At 54.5% G+C, this 15,277-nt stretch overlaps 1 protein-coding gene across 1 annotated transcript; it reads right to left on the bottom strand.

The window, feature by feature from the left end:
* Positions 1-8,542: 8,542 nt before the first annotated feature.
* On the bottom strand, positions 8,543-14,835 carry ZNRF4 (zinc and ring finger 4). The gene is given in 3 exon segments (XM_034997586.1): positions 8,543-9,955; positions 9,958-10,098; positions 14,748-14,835. Coding segments are annotated over 3 exon segments (1,551 nt in total). The 3' UTR covers positions 8,543-8,633.
* Positions 14,836-15,277: the final 442 nt, after the last annotated feature.

Here is a 15,277-nt window from a genome sequence, read left to right as displayed (position 1 = left end):
GGGGGGGAGTGGAACCGAGTCTTGTAAATGCACGGTGGAATCCTGTCTTGACTTGGAATTCTGATATTTTGTTCATCCCGGATTTTTTTTTTTTTTGACGTTAATTTTGATTTTTAAAAATATTGCAGTCAAAGCTGGTGCAGCCACTCTGGAAAACTGTATGGAGGTTCCTCAAAAAGTTGAAAATAGAGCTACCATATGATCCAGCAATTGCACTACTGGGTATTTACCCCAAAGATACAAAAGTAGGGACCTGAAGGGGTACGTGCACCCCGATGTTTATAGCAGCAATGTCCACAATAGCCAAACTGTGGAAAGAGCCAAGATGTCCATCGACAGATGAATGGATAAAGAAGATGTGGTATATATACACAATGGAATATTATGCAGCCATCAAAAGGGATGAGATCTTGCCATTTGCAACGACGTGGATGGAACTGGAGGGTATTATGTTGAGTGAAATAAGTCAAACAGAGAAAGACATGTATCATATGACCTCCCTGATATGAGGAATTCTTAATCGCAGGAAACAAACTGAGTGTTGTTGGAGTGGGGGGTGGGGTGGGAGGGATGGGGTGACTGGGTGATAGACACTGGGGAGGGTATGTGCTCTGGTAAGTGCTGTGAATTGTGCAAGACTGTTGAATCTCAGATCTGTACCTCTGAAACAAATAATGCAATATATGTTAAGAAAAAAAAAAGAAGAAGAAGAAGGTAGCGGGAGGGGAAGAATGAAGCGGGGGAAATCGGAGGGATAGACGAACCATGAGAGACGATGGACTCTGAAAAACAAACAGGGTTCTAGAGGGGAGGGGGGTGGGAGGATGGGTTAGCCTGGTGGTGGGTATTGAGGAGGGCACGTTCTGCATGGAGCACTGGGTGTTATGCACAAACAATGAATCATGGAACTCTTCATCTAAAACTAATGATGTAATGTATGGGGATTAACATAAGAATAAATAAATGAAAAAAAAAATAAATAAATAAAAATATTGCAGTCAAATATTACTTACCTTGATTGCTGAGTTTTTTTGGTGCTTCCTTGAATTTTGTCACTGAGAACTGTGCCTCCCCCCTGCTTACCGTAGTTGGGACCCTGTATAGAACATCCCACCACCCAGAAGGCTTGGGGTGGGGGTAGGAGCTCCCAGGGAATATCCCCCACCCACACCCAGGTAACTCCCCCAGGTAACTCTTGGCTCCATCATCACAGACTACCTTGCCTATTTTTAAAATGGATATAAATAGAATCACACAGGACACAGTCTTTGGGACCCGGCTTCTTTCGCTCTGGGGGTGATGCTCTCGGAGTGCCGCTAAGTTGTGACGCATCCGAGTAGCCCATTCCTTGTCGTTGCTGTCCTGCTCTGTGTGGATGGATGGTGGCTTGTTTATCTGGCCACCGGCTCATGAGCGTTCGGGTTCTTTCTGGTGTTGGGCTGTTCTGCATGAAGCTGCTATGAACATTGTCACACACGTCTTCCTGTGGACATATGCTTTCGTTTCTCTTGGGCAAACACTCAGGAGGAGGATGGCTGGGTCATATGGTAGGTGTGTGTGTTTAACTTTTTAAGAAACTGCCAAACAGTCTTTGCGAGTCTGTACCATTTTGCCTTCCCTCCCAGCAGCCGAGGAGAGCGCCTGCAAGCCAGGCTTTGGGGCGTTCCTATTTCTGAGCCTTTACTGAAGTGTAACCTATAGTTTTCCTTGCCCCATTTATTGTGATTCTTGCTGTTGTCTTGGTGCTGTGTTTGACCAGGAGGGGGATCGGGCGGCCCAGGCCCTGCTGGGGGTATGACACAGTATTGTATCTGCTGAGTGCCTGTTGTCAGTGTCTTCAAATCTAGGATATTCTGAATTCCAAAACATATCTGGTCCCAAGGGTTTCAGATAAGCTCTGTTAGTATTTACTCTTAAATAATATATATTGAGCCCCCTACATGCTACCCCACTCTCCAAGGCAGCAGGACCACCACAGGGACCAAAGCAGACCCCGCCCAGAGGACTCAGGCTGGGGCATCAGGGAGGCTTCCTGGAGGAGGTGTTACCTGAGCAAAGACATGACGGTTAAGAAAGGGGGAGGGAAGGAGGCAGGACAGGGTATTTCCGGCAGAAAGTACAGCTTCTGCCAAGGCCCTGAATGCTTCAAAAACTTGAAATCTGTCCTTTGGGGACGCAAAGTATCCTGGGAAAGGCAAGAACACTAAGGTCCATGATTGTTTCCTGCCTGCCAGGCAAAGCTCCCCAAACCCTCCTCGGACCCCAAGGAACTGGGGCTTAAGCCTCTGGAGCCCCTGGGCGTCCGGCAGGCACATCATTGCTCTCCCGAGGGGTCTCCGAGGGGCTCATTATGTTCTAATAGGTGTGGGCAGCGTTCTCCTTGATGCCAGGGAAACCCCCCCACCAAGGGGAGACTGAGGGGCTGGGGCTGGGGGCCTCACTCCATCCAAGCACACTCCCCTGGCCTTGACAATGGGCCTGTCTGAGGCTGAAGACTTCTCTTTTTTGAAAAAGGCTTCACTCTCTGGAAATCCGGCAACTTTGTGGGTCAACTATCCATTTCTTCTGCTTCCTGGGCCAAAGATCTGCATCTCCCTGCTTTCCCTTTCTCTTACCCTCCCCCTCCATAGATCAGCCAACCCTGTTGCCTCTGCCTGAAAAGTGAATCCCAAATCCACCCACTTACCCCCCTCCTCAATTTCCACCTGGTCCTGCCTCCAGCGTGGCTAGTCCTACCTCAGGACCTTTGCACTGACTGTTTCCTCTCCCTGAGTGTTCTTCCCGCAGCTCTAATAACTTCACTTATTTCCTTTAAAAAAAAAATGTGTGTGTGTGTGTGTGTGTGTCAAGGATGGAAGCTTCGAGAAAACAGTGACAGTGTTTATCTCGGTCACTGCTGGGTGCCCAGCTACCAGCGCGGTGCCTGGCACACAGCAGGTGCTCAATAATAATTCCTTCCGCAGTGGAGGGCATTAATTTGCGGCAACTCAGAAAACAGCCTGGTTGTGTTCCCAAGTCCTGGACGGGAGCGTGTAGCCATGGACACAGATAGAGATATTAAGGGGAAAAAAGACTCCAAATTTTGGTTGCCTCCCTCTGCCTTTAATTATTTTGTCGACAAGGCTCACAATTCAGCAAGTCAAGGTGGCATTTGAGAGGGACGGTTCCCTTTAGCGTAGCTGACAGCTAATTTGTGGGAAGTTTAATTACAGGCGGCGTTAATTAACTGACAGAATGCTGGGCGAGGAAGCTGGCCATCTGTTCCTAAAAACGTCCTCCCCTCCTGGGCCTGGCTGGGAGGCTGGGAGGGGTGGGCAAGGAAGAGGGCAGGGCGTGGAGAAGAGGTGGGAACAGAGGAAGAGGAAGGAAGGAGGACCAGGGGAGGAACCAGAGCCTCTCTCCCCTCTTCCAGATGCCATCGGGGTAAGAACTTGGCACTCAACCTCCTTGTGGCCTCCGCCATTTTACAGTTGCCTCCCGTAGCCACTGGGAGTGGCAATGAGGTCCTTGGAATCTGCTCCTTACTGGTTGTATCATGAGGAGCAGAGGGTGTGGAGCAGAGGAGGTGAAGAGCACACTGTCCTCAGCTCACACTGGAGTGGATTGGCACCCACCAAAGCAGGTTGGGAGGAGGAGCTGGGACAGAGCCAGGGGTGCAGGATACCCTGAGAAACCTGGCCTGGGAGAAGTAGATCGCTCTGCCTCTCATTCCACCATTCACTCCTTCATTTCAACCGTTCTCCATGAGGATGGCACAGAAGTGATGCCAACGGCCTCCAAAGGTGGGCTTCTGTGGTTCAGAACCCAGCTTTGTCCCTTGTGAGCTGTTTGCCCTAGGGCAACCACTTAAACCTCTCTGGGCCTCAATTTTCTTCTCGGAAAAATGGGATTGATTCTAACAGGACCTACTTCCGTTTGTCTTTCTAGAATAGTCGAGGCCACGCGCTCTTGGGCTGCTGAAGAGAGCTTTGTAATAAACCTGGAGTGTCATTACCTGTTATAACTAAAAATGCGTATGTGTGTTGAGGCGGGAGTTGTGTCCAAGTAGATTAAGAGTCTTTGTGCCTTTTAGGACTCTGGGTCCTTGAATATGCTGTTCCCTCTCCCTAGAACACCCTTCCACCCCTTGCCAAATTGCTTTTGTTCTATCCTTCGTGTCTTGGGGTAGATGCCCCTTATTTGAGAAGTGTTCCCCGACCCTGCAGGCTGGGGCCCTCACAGCCCCTGCGCCGCACCCCCCAACTCATCGTGGTCCCTCCCCCGCACCGGACTGGGAGCCCCATGCAGGCGGGGGGCTGGGTCCATCTCGGTCACTGCTGCGTCTAGGCTGCCCAGCAAAGACCTAGGTGAGTGGGTGGCCAAAGCATATTTTTGTAGGGACAGTTGGAGTTGTGACCCACACTGGAGAGGTGGAGGCCAGCAGAAAGCAGAATTCAAAGTGAGAGCCATTTAAAAACGGTGCAGGAGTGAGCTGCCAGGTGTGGGGCCCTGGGCAAACCATGTTCTCTTTCACAGACTCAGTTTCTCCCTCCGGAAAATGGGGGTATCGCGCAGGAGCCTGGCTCAAGCTGCAAGGAGCTCGTGCGGAAAGAATGTGGCCTGGCGCCTGGCACAGCGTCTGTGCTCAGGAGTCGTGCCGGTGGCTGTTGCCCTCCCTGACTCCAACCCCCCACCCCCAAGCCTCAGTTTCCCCATTTGGCCACACTGCCCCTTAGACAACACAGAAGGACACTGCCTGGATGGGCGGGAGGAGGCCTTTGCTGGGGCTTACTTGGAGTAGCAGCCAAGCAGGGCCAAGGAGTCTGGCGCAGGCTGGTCTCGCCAAGCTTGGCAGTGCCCAGCCTCCCTGAAGGCGGCTGGAGAAGGGCCCAGGCCTGGCTGTTGGGGGACTGAGGAAGCTGGGATGAAGCTGAGGCCCCTTCTCGGAGGGGGCAGGTTCTAATCGGGGGGGCAAGGACTCTATGTACACTTATTAAGCACCCACTGGATGCCAGACCAGGCCTTTGCGCATGCTGTTCTAGCTGCCAGGATCACTTTTCCTTTTCACGGTGCTGATTCCTGCCCTTCCTGCTCTCAGTAGAGAAGACACCACCTCCAGGAAGCCTCCTACATTTCTGGGTTATGGCAAGCACTTCCCTTTGGGCTAACACGGTGCCAGAGCTTCCTTCTCACGGCTCTGATCACCCAGTATTCTAGCTGGGCTGTGGGCAGGTCAATTAGTCATTCGACAAATACCGACAGGCACTGTGTTAGCGTCGTCCATGCTTCGGGAGCCCTGCGGGGCCCATTGCTACTGCTGTCCCCACTGTACAGATGGGAAAACTGAGGCTCGGGCAGGGTTATTGGTGGAAGCCATGTGGCCTGAGTCCTGGAGCATAGCAAGGCCTCAGTGAGAGCTGGTTTCTATCCCCAGGGACGGTGAGCTCACTCCCTCCCCTGGCAGCCTGGTTTCGAGAAAAGTCATCTGTCCCATGACCGGGGATGTGCCTGCTTCCCTGTGGTGCCTGCGATCTTGAAGGAGGCTCAAGCTAGAGGCGAGAGGATTCTTTCTCTTTCTTTCTTTCTTTCTTTCTCTCCTTTAACAAACACGTAAGCCAGCTTCCACAGTGTCCAAGTGACAGGCAGTGCTGGCCTTAATATCTGTTCTCCCCTCTTCCATAGGAATAGAACCTCAGGTTTTCAGTGGGACTGTTGGCCACTCAGAATAAAGACTACATTTCCCAGTGTCCTTTTTGGCAAGTGTGGCCACATGGCTCGGTTCTGGCCAATGGGGTGTGAGCAGAAGTGGTATACGGGATTTCTGGGATGTGTCCTTAGAAGGAAGTGGGGAGCCCTTCCTCACCCTTTCCTCCTCATTGACTGGAATGCAGATGTGATAGCAGGAGCTCAAGCAGCTGTATTGTCCCATGAGAAGGTGACCACTTGCTAAGGATATGGAGCAATAATATAGAAGGAGCCTGGGCCCTGGACACCATAGAGCCTCCATGCCATACCTGCACTGACTCTTCATATGCATGAGCCCCATGTGCTTAATATGCTCTGGTTGAGTCTTGTATCCCACCACCAGCCCAATCCTGACTGCTACATCTGTCCCTCCCAGTCCACCTCTCCATTCTCACCCCCTCTCATGCCTACTGGACAGAGAGGTCTGTCCTCGCCTTGGCAGTGCCATAGACCATCCCCAGTGGCCAAAACAGGGTGCCCTGGATAGTGTAGCCTTTGTTTGTGGCATTATGCAAAGCTGGGAGCAAGGACCCTCAGAAACTGGGTGTGAGGTCCTCATCACAGAGCTGCAGCCCCTCAGGGATCATGTGCAAGGACCTCAGCCCACCTCTACACACATACATGCCCACATGTGCGCACACACACACACACACACCAGAGCCACGACCACGGGCCTATCCTTTGCCATCATCAATCCAAGAAGGGAGACCTTTTTCCTTAAGCCACCTCGAAGTTTCCCAGCTTTGTCATGAAGTGCAGACAGCAAAGCACAATTGAAAAACACTTTCATATGTGTAACACAGGAAATCTTTGACTACACACACATATTCACTTGTGGACCTCCCAAGACCAAACTGTTGGGTCCAAATCCCACCATCACTCACCTGCTCTATGACCCCAAGCAAGTGACTTGGCCTCTCTGGGCCACAATTGCCTCATCTGGAAAACAGACCTAGAAGTGCTGCTGAGAAGGATTTTCTCTGAGCTACTTAAAACCCCTCCAGTGGTTTTACTCAGCACCTTGGAATAAAAATCAAATTCCTTCTCCAAATTTACAAGGTCCTGTACCAACTTCCTCCGTCCCCTTCCTGCCCTCACCTCCTCCCTGTCCCCCTACCTTGCTCACTCTGCTCCAGCAACAAAGGCCTCCTTGCTACTGCTCCTCAAACGTGCCAAGCCTGGTGCTGCCCCAGGGCCTTTGCATGCACTGTTCCCTCAGCCTGGACTACTCTTCCTGCACACTCACCTCCTTCTTACAATTCCAGGGTCAGCAGTGTCAGATCCAATGTTCCCTCCCTGATCTTCCTCATCATGCCTGGCACGTGGCCAAGCAACTGCCCCTCACTCATTGTCCAGAAGACCCCTTGATATGGCCCAACCCTTCTGAAGAAGCACCTTAACTACTCGCCATAAAATTAAGCCACATCTGAGCTGGTCTCTGAATCCAGCTGCAAACTGGCAGGAGGCACAGGAGACTGAGGAACGTGTTAAATGGCACCAAAAGGACAAGCTGGGCAAAACCCAGGTGGGAGATGTCGCCACAGAGTATATGACCCCACGGCTTCAACAAATAAATTGCAAGGCAAAAGTAAGAGAGCAAGAGATGGGGAAGCTGTCGATTAAGACTTAGGAGACCACCAACGACTCTAGACTTTACCTTGGTCCTGACCCAGACAACATAAAGAAATGCGCCTCACAAGCGTCCACATTTCCGTGCGTCCGCTGGATGGATATCTGATGCTATTAGGGAACTGTTATTTTGAACATAATACTGAAGTTTGTGGGTCTTTTTTTTTAAGAGACTTATCTTAAGGGAACCTGGGTGGCTTAATCAGTTAAGCATCTGACTCTTGATCTCAGCTCAGGTCTTGATCTCGGGTCGTGAGTTCAAGCCCCGCATTAAAAAAAAAGAGAGAGAAGAAAAGAAAAAATGAGTCTTATCTTAGAGCAGGGGCTGTCCCCCTTGCTGACCTCGGGGTTGGGTCATCATAGGCTATCCTGCATGCTGGTGGGGGGGTTGAGCAGCATCCCAGCCCCTAACCCTTTGATGCCAGGAACCCCCCCAGGGGCATGACAACCACAGATGTCTCCAGATATCACCCAGAGTCCTTTGGGGACAAAATCCCCAATCCAGGTGAGCACTGCTGCTTTAGAAACACCAAATGTTTACAGATGAAAACCATCTGGCATTTGCATCAGAACGACAACGGACGGAGGAGAGTGGAAGGGTGTATGAGTCGAGAGTGGCCCTGGATAGATAATCGTTGAATCTGAGTAATGGGTGCATATGGGGAAGATCATTATTCTATTCTCTCTACTTGGGTGTGTTTGACGTTTTCCACTATAAAAAGTGGCAATGACGGGGAAATTCAGATCAAAGCTGGAGGTGAGTTCACTGTAACAGATGTACCTTTCTTGGTGGGGACAGGTGAGCATGCTTTCCCCTTGCAGGGAAGCCGGGCGAGGGGTACATGGGAACTCTCTGTAGTTAGTACCTTTGCCACTTTTCTGTACATCTAAAATCAGTCCAAAGTAAAAATTTTATTAAAAAAAAAATGCTGAAATGCAGAATGAACAAGCCAAGCAGGGATGCGCAGCCCACGTGCCCAGGATCAGAACGGAGGTGCGGGGCGTCCCAGCACCACCGTTGGTGTGACGGACGACACAGCGGCCCTGGAGACACCCTCCCACCCCCCGCTCTCCTCACTCACCCGCGGACCCTGGGAGCCAGACTCGGGCTCGCGGGGATTTGCCAAATGGGTGGCCGCAGGGGCCAGAAGCCGGGTGGCCCCACAGCAGTCAGGGCGAGACTCCACTTTCAAACCCACTTTATTCTCTCTAGACTAGAAACACTCCGCATTTCCGCCCTCCCCGGCCCGATCGTGGCCAGCCCGGGGCCCCGCAGTGCCTCACAGGGGTCCTGGGGGCCTATGGGAGGACACCGTGGCCTCGGCCACCCCCACGGACGCGCCACTGGAGTGGCCCTGCGAGCCGGCTCGGGCCAGCAGCTCCAGCCTCCGCGAGCGCAGCCGGGCCTGGATGGCCCAGATGGGGGGCCGGTGTCCGGGCAGCGAGGGGTCCTCGTCGCCCAAGCTGTTGATGGTGGAGTCAGAGCCATCTTCCGTGCCGGCCACCGACTGCTTGCACACGGGGCAGGAGCGCCGGGTGGCCTGCGAGAACCAGGGGTCGATGCATTTGCAGTGGTAGGTGTGGGAGCAGGGCAGGATCTTGAGCTGGTCGCCCTCCTCGTACTCATCCAGGCAGATGGCACACAGGTCGTTCCTCCGCGTGAAGGTGCGGACCTGCGCCTTCTGGCAGGCCTGAGGCTTGACCTCCGGCCCCCGGCTCCACCGGGCCTGGAGCCAGTTCCACAGCCGGCGGAGGACCAGGACCGCGGACGTGAGCAGGGCCAGGGCGCGGCCCAGCACCCAGGAGACGGCCAGCACGGGGTGGCAGTCCAGGTCGGGGCACGGCGGGTAGTCGGGCAGCAGGAGGACGTGGGCCGCCTTGTCGCAGCGCACGATGACCCGCAGGTCCTGCGAGGCCGCCTCGCCCACGAACACGGACGGGATGGCGATCTGGCGCCGCAGGTCCTCGTAGACGTGCGCCATGCGCACCAGTTCGTCCGAGCGGACGTTGTGCACGATGGCTGCCTCGAAGCCGGCCCGCTGGGCGTGCAGCACCTTGAGGTCGAACGTGCAGTCGTATCGGCGGATCAGCACGATGGCGCCCAGCGAGCTGTTGCCCGGCTGCGGGCCCTCGATGGGGTGGCACGCGTTGGCTGGCTTGGCCTCCATCAGGTAGCCCCGCACGCCCTCGGGGGCCAGGGGCACCCCGAACAGGGCCGGCAAATCCGCAAAGTCCACGGCGCTGGCGTTGCCGTCCAGCACGGCCCGCACCACGGCCTCCGAGCGCACCAGCAGGGCCAGCAGGATCAGCGAGGCCTTGACGGCCGCCGGGGCCCCGGCTGGCTGCTGTCGCCGCCCCATGGCCACCGCCCGCCTCTCCTCCTCCTCCGGCTGCTGAGCGGAGCTAGGTCCCGCTGGGGACGGCAGACGGGAGGCCTTCGGGCATCTCCAGGGCCTCGCCGGGGGTCCGTGGCCGAGATGGGCAGGGAGGTGAGCTCGAATGGGGAGCTCAGAGGCAGGGAAGCGGGACAGCTGGGACCAGGGCGTCCCTAGGCAGACACTGCTCCCGGCGGCAGCCCAGTGTGCATCGTGTCCTTGAAGGCCGTCTCAGGAGCCACTGACCTACCCAGGCGGCCTTGCTGGTGGATGACGCTGAGGCCAGGAACCCCCAGGGTTCTAGATGCCCCAGGCCTCTGTGACATCGTCCTGTTCCGTCTTGTCCCCAGGAGCCCCCAGTTGCCTAGGGCTGTGGCCAGGCCAGAATTCCTGGGTCTCTGACCCGGGTGCCCTAGCGGCCTCTGAGAAAACTTGTGGAACGCTCAGAGCATCCCCAGTTCCTGGACCTCATAAGGCTCAGAGGTGCCACAAAGTGGGCTGATGGCCACCAGTGGCACGGATCCAGCACGTATAACTCTTACTCCAGAGCATCATCTCCCAAAGACTCCCAGAGACCCACCAAGAGAGGTGCCAATGTCACCCCCTTTTGAGATACCCAGAAGGACCCAGACTAGTTCAGGGCACCCTTCCCCCATGAGGTCGGTTCTTGAAACCCAAATTCCAAACCTACTCCCTCTCTCCGCCTCTAGTCACTCTGTTCCAGCCACACGGGCCTCCTTGCCATTCTTACAACACACCAGGCCACACCAGGCATGGTCCTGCCCCAGGGCCTTTGCACAGGCTGTGCCCTCTGCCTGAAATGCCCTTTCTCCAGGGGCCAGCTCTTTCTCAGGACATTGGTCTGAGTTCATATGTCCTCAGAGTCTAACTAGATTTGATTTGGGGGGAGAGAGGTGCCCAGGTCAGGGTGGAGCTGGTAGGAGTGGATAGTCCCTATCCTCTATCCTCACTGCCCAGTGGGCCTCCAGTCCTGCCCCAGCTTTATCCTCCCACCTCAGTGCCTCCTCTCCAGCCCCGTCCCCAGCTGTCCCCCCCCCATCCTCAGCCACAGCCTTGGGTATCAGCCTCACGTCCTCCCCACTTCTCATCCCCCAAGCCTCCCACCCTGAGTCTGCCCCCTGCTGGGCTAGGCAGCCTGCTTACATCTGGATTGCTGGGTCTCCATTCACAAGCTGCGTGACACCAGGTAAACCATTCAACCCCTCTGGGCCCCAGACTCCAGATCTGTAAAATAGACATAATGATGAGGAAAACCCATCTTATAAGATGGGTGGGGTGAGAAGTGAATGAGGCAACGCATGATCGGTGCTCAGCGGCGGGTCTGACCTTTTCTCTCTCCCAGACCAGACCTGCCTCTGCTTTGAAATCCTTCTAGTCAGGGATTTTTCTAAAATCCCAATCCTCCCGACTCTCCCATCGCTACCCATTGCCCTCCAGATGCAGCCCACACCTCCCCTCTGTGGCCCACAAGCCTCCCCTCTGTGGCCCACAGGGCCATGATGGTCAAGACCCTGCCAGTCTCTTAAGCCCGAGGCTTTTCAATGCTGCGAACGCATCACGTGTCCTTGAACTCTAGAGCTTTGCAAATGCTGCTTCCAGGGTCAGGAACAGCATTCTGTCTCCTCAGTGGCACTTGGTCAGGCTGACCACTTACTCCAGGTTTTCTCGGTGGCCGAATGCCTCCCAGGGCAGCCCTCGCCTGCAATGGAGAAGAGACAGAGACACACGGGGAGAAGGTCAGGTGGTAACAGAAGCAGACATCGGAGTGACGCATCCACGAGCCAAGGAGGGCTGAGGGAGGCCGGCCGCCAGAAGCCCCAGGCCCGGGGTGGGGGACGGGGCGGGGGCAGGACATGGGGCAGATTCTCCCTCTGAGCCTTGAGAAGGAGCCAACCCTGCCAACACCTTGACTTTGGACTTCTGGCCACCAGAGCTGGGAGAGGATAAACTTCCGTTGTTTCGGGAGGCCCCCCCTCCAGCCCCACCCCCGGTGGTGGTACATTGTGACAATGGCTTGTAGGCAAGGAATCTTCCCTGGAATCCTTGTCCCAGGTCTGTGTGAGCCATCCAGGGCAGGTGGCACCTAGCTGAGAGCGGAGGGTGAATAAGGATGAACTTGGTGTAGGAGGGCAGAGAACAGCATGCTGGGAATGTGACCAGAGAGTGAGAAGGTCCTGAGGTGCAGAAGGGAGGGGGGAGAGGGAGGGAGGGAGAGGGAGAGAGAGAAGGGAAGGAGGGAGGGGGGAGAGGAAGAGAAGGTGGGGGAGGAAGGGGGAAGGGAGGGAGGAGGGGGAAGGGAGAGTGGGAGGGGGAGGGATGGAGGGAGAGAGAAGGGAAGGATGCGGAGGGAAGGGGAAGGAGAACAGGCAAGCTGAGTGTCTGGAAAGAGGGTCTGACTCAAGGACAGGAGAGGGGTGTGCAAGGCCACAGAGGACGGGAGCCACAGGAAAGTTGAGAGGCAGGGCATCGTCTCATTGTTTTTCCCATTTCCACTCTCTATATTTCTGGGCTGCTTGGCTCTTTTGTGATGGGAACAAATTCACTTATTACTCCTGAAATAAAAAGCAATTAGTGTTTCAGAAAGAGGCCTCTGGTTGCTGGCTGGAGGGTGTGGACTGGAGAGGGAGAGGGGGCCAGGAAGCCACGGAGGGGACAGGGACAGAGACTCAGGGAAGGGGCTGAGAGGGGACAGAGAGTGACTCAGAGGGGACAGCAGCCCTGAAAGAGTGAGTGAAGGACAGAGAAGGCGCTTGGGGCCGAGCAGTGGTCCCCTGCCGATGCTGTCCCTCTGGGGATTACCCCCAGAAGTCGCTGGTGCTGGCGCCTCTCATGTCTTTCAAGCAACTGCAAATTTTCCTAAGGGACGGTTGTTGGCCCCGCTGGAATTTTAAAACATCAGTGTCTTTGTATTCTGCAAGTCCCATCTCTTTGTGGCAAGAGATTTGGGGTTTTTATTTTATGGACTCCCATCAAGTTTCTAAAGGAGGACAACAGGAGAGTTGATATTTAGGGAGTATTTGCTAAATAAAGGAGCAACGGATGGTTATAGGGGAAAAGATGGAGAAAGGGGTTCTCCAAAGACAGCAGTTGATAATGGGGTGTCTTGATTTCCTAGGGTTGCTGTAACAAAGTGCCATGAACTGGGTGGCTGAGAGCTTTAGAAATGTATTTTTTCGAAGTTCTGGAGACCAGAAGTCCAAGATCAAAGTGTCGGCAGCGTGGGCCTCCCTCTGAGGGCTCCTCTGGCTACTAGAACCTTCTTGGCCCACGTGCTGGTAACCTGGGGTGAGCCAGACAATGAACACCCCTGGGGGCGGCCAGGGACCCACAGCCGGTAGGACCATATCTCGCTCCTCCAGTGAAATGACTCTGGGGGCACATGTCCTTACCACCTCCCAGAGGACCCCAGTGGGACTGAGCCCCAACTGCCCCCCTGACAATGTGCTTGACCGTGCTGCTTTTAAGTTGCCCTGCCTTTCCTGTCTCTGACCACCACCGCCCCGGCTCCTCTCCCAGTTTTTTCCGAAATCACTGCCAAAATAAGTAATCTTGATTCAAATTCTTGTCTCAGGGTCTGCTTCTGGGGGAGCTGACACTAAGATGCTGCCTGAGAATAGAGGCAATGTATAAGAAAGCAGAACAAAGTGACGGAGAGAGACCCAGGTTCTAAATACATCAGCACCTGGATCTAGCTGAGCCTGAAGGCCACACAACACCTGTACCACTGTTAGATGAACTAATACATTCCTTTTTTACTTAAAAGGGGGTTTCTGTGTCCACACAACTAACCTGAAGGGACACTGGGCACAATTGTAAGCCTGATTTTCACCCACATTCCCCCACACACACACTGTTTGTAGGGGGAGCCTCGTTCAGTGGTGCTGGCGGGGATACACTGAAGATGTCTGGCTCCTCAGGCTGTTAGACATAAGACACATATCAGATGGGGGATGGGATGTGTCCTGTGGCCATAACTTCTCAGAGCTCAAAGTCATGTCTCCTTCCCTCCTTCCCCCAGTGCATCTCCTGGGGCATTCAGTGTTAAACTCGTGCATACATGAGTAGGTATGCAGTGCACACACAACCCGGATCGGATTGCAATCCAGGAGACCATGTGGCCCCCCGGGGCTGGGGCTGGGGCTGGCGGGAGGAGATGGAGGTGTGCGAGGGGTCAGTGATAAGTTGCCAGTGAATCGTTCACCTGCAGCCTGACCTGGGCCCCTCTGTCTCTCTGTTTCTCCTCTCTGTGCATCTCTATGCCTGTCTCCTTCTGAATCTCTGACTCTCTCTCTCCCCCCCCTCCTTCTCTATCTGTCCGTTTCTGGGTGAGCATCTCTTTTTGTCTTTGCCTCTATCCCTGTTCCCCGACTCTGTCTCTGTCTGTCCCTATCTCTCTATGTATGTCTCTCTTTGTCCATGTCACTGCATCCCTGTCTCCTTTTGTGTTTCTCTTGGACTTACTCTCTCTTGCCTGTCATGTTTCCCTCCGTGGCCTCCGTGTCTGTCCTTTAGGCCTATGTTTATCTGTGTTGGCCTCTGTTTCCCCCTCTCTTTCTCTCTCCCCCCACCCCTCAGCCCTACACCTGGCCCACAGTAGATACACAGTGGATTTTGTCAGCTCCAAGGCCAAAGACACACCTCTGTGGACCTGAACGAGCCTGACATGGTGAGGGACGAGCTGGACTTGAAGCCCAACGTGGCCCTTGCTGAGCGAGCTCGTCCTTCCCCATCTGTAACATGAGGGTGACGATCCATGCAATCACCCGTGGACCTCCCACTGCCCTTTGAGCTTGGGACAGTGCCTTTCCCCATTTCTCCCAGGAGGAAGCCAGCAGCATGCAGAGAGGGGACAATCCCTCCTGAGTGCCACAGCCAAGAAGGGGTTGAGCCACCCTCTCGGCCCCAGACTCCCCAGACCTCCTGCCCCACTGGCCAGGCATCGGCTGCAAATGAACAGGTTTGCCCTCCGAGGCCAGACTCCTTCAGTTGTCTCCCTACCTTTCCTGCCCCGAGGTCCCGGCTCTCGGGTGGCATAGCTGGGCTCGTGGAGACAGAAGACATCTCTGGGGAGAGGGATCTGGTGCATGGGACGATGTGCTAGGCACCGGACAACCCACCGTGGCCAAGACAAAACCCCTGACCTTACAGAGACTCTGTTCTAGCTGAGAAGAGGGAAGACAGCCAGACAACGAATTAACTAAATGCATAAACCAGCCATCAAACAAAATAATTTCAGGGTGTGAGGTGCAGCAAAGGAAATTTAAGCAGGGGCAGCATTAGGTGGGGTGCTCAAGGAAGGTCTCCCCAAAGCACGCACATTTGAACAGAGGCCCAAAGAGAGGGAAGGGATTTGCTTCTAGAACATTCTTCGGGTGCCACCAAATCATACTCCACTGAATCGACCTGGGATTTGCTGGTTGGCGTCATTTCATTTTGTTTATTTGTTCAGCAAATATGTGCTGGGTACCCACTGTGTGCGAGGTCCCGGGCTGGACACGGAGGACAAAGTGACCACGACAGACCCAGTT

The sequence above is a fragment of the Mirounga leonina genome, unplaced genomic scaffold (assembly GCF_011800145.1).
Source record: "Mirounga leonina isolate KUSES-001 unplaced genomic scaffold, KU_Mleo_1.0 Mir_94, whole genome shotgun sequence".
NCBI classification, from domain to species: Eukaryota; Metazoa; Chordata; class Mammalia; order Carnivora; family Phocidae; genus Mirounga; species Mirounga leonina.
Note: the sequence above shows the minus strand (reverse complement) of the source record. Positions and strands in the feature narration are given on the sequence as shown.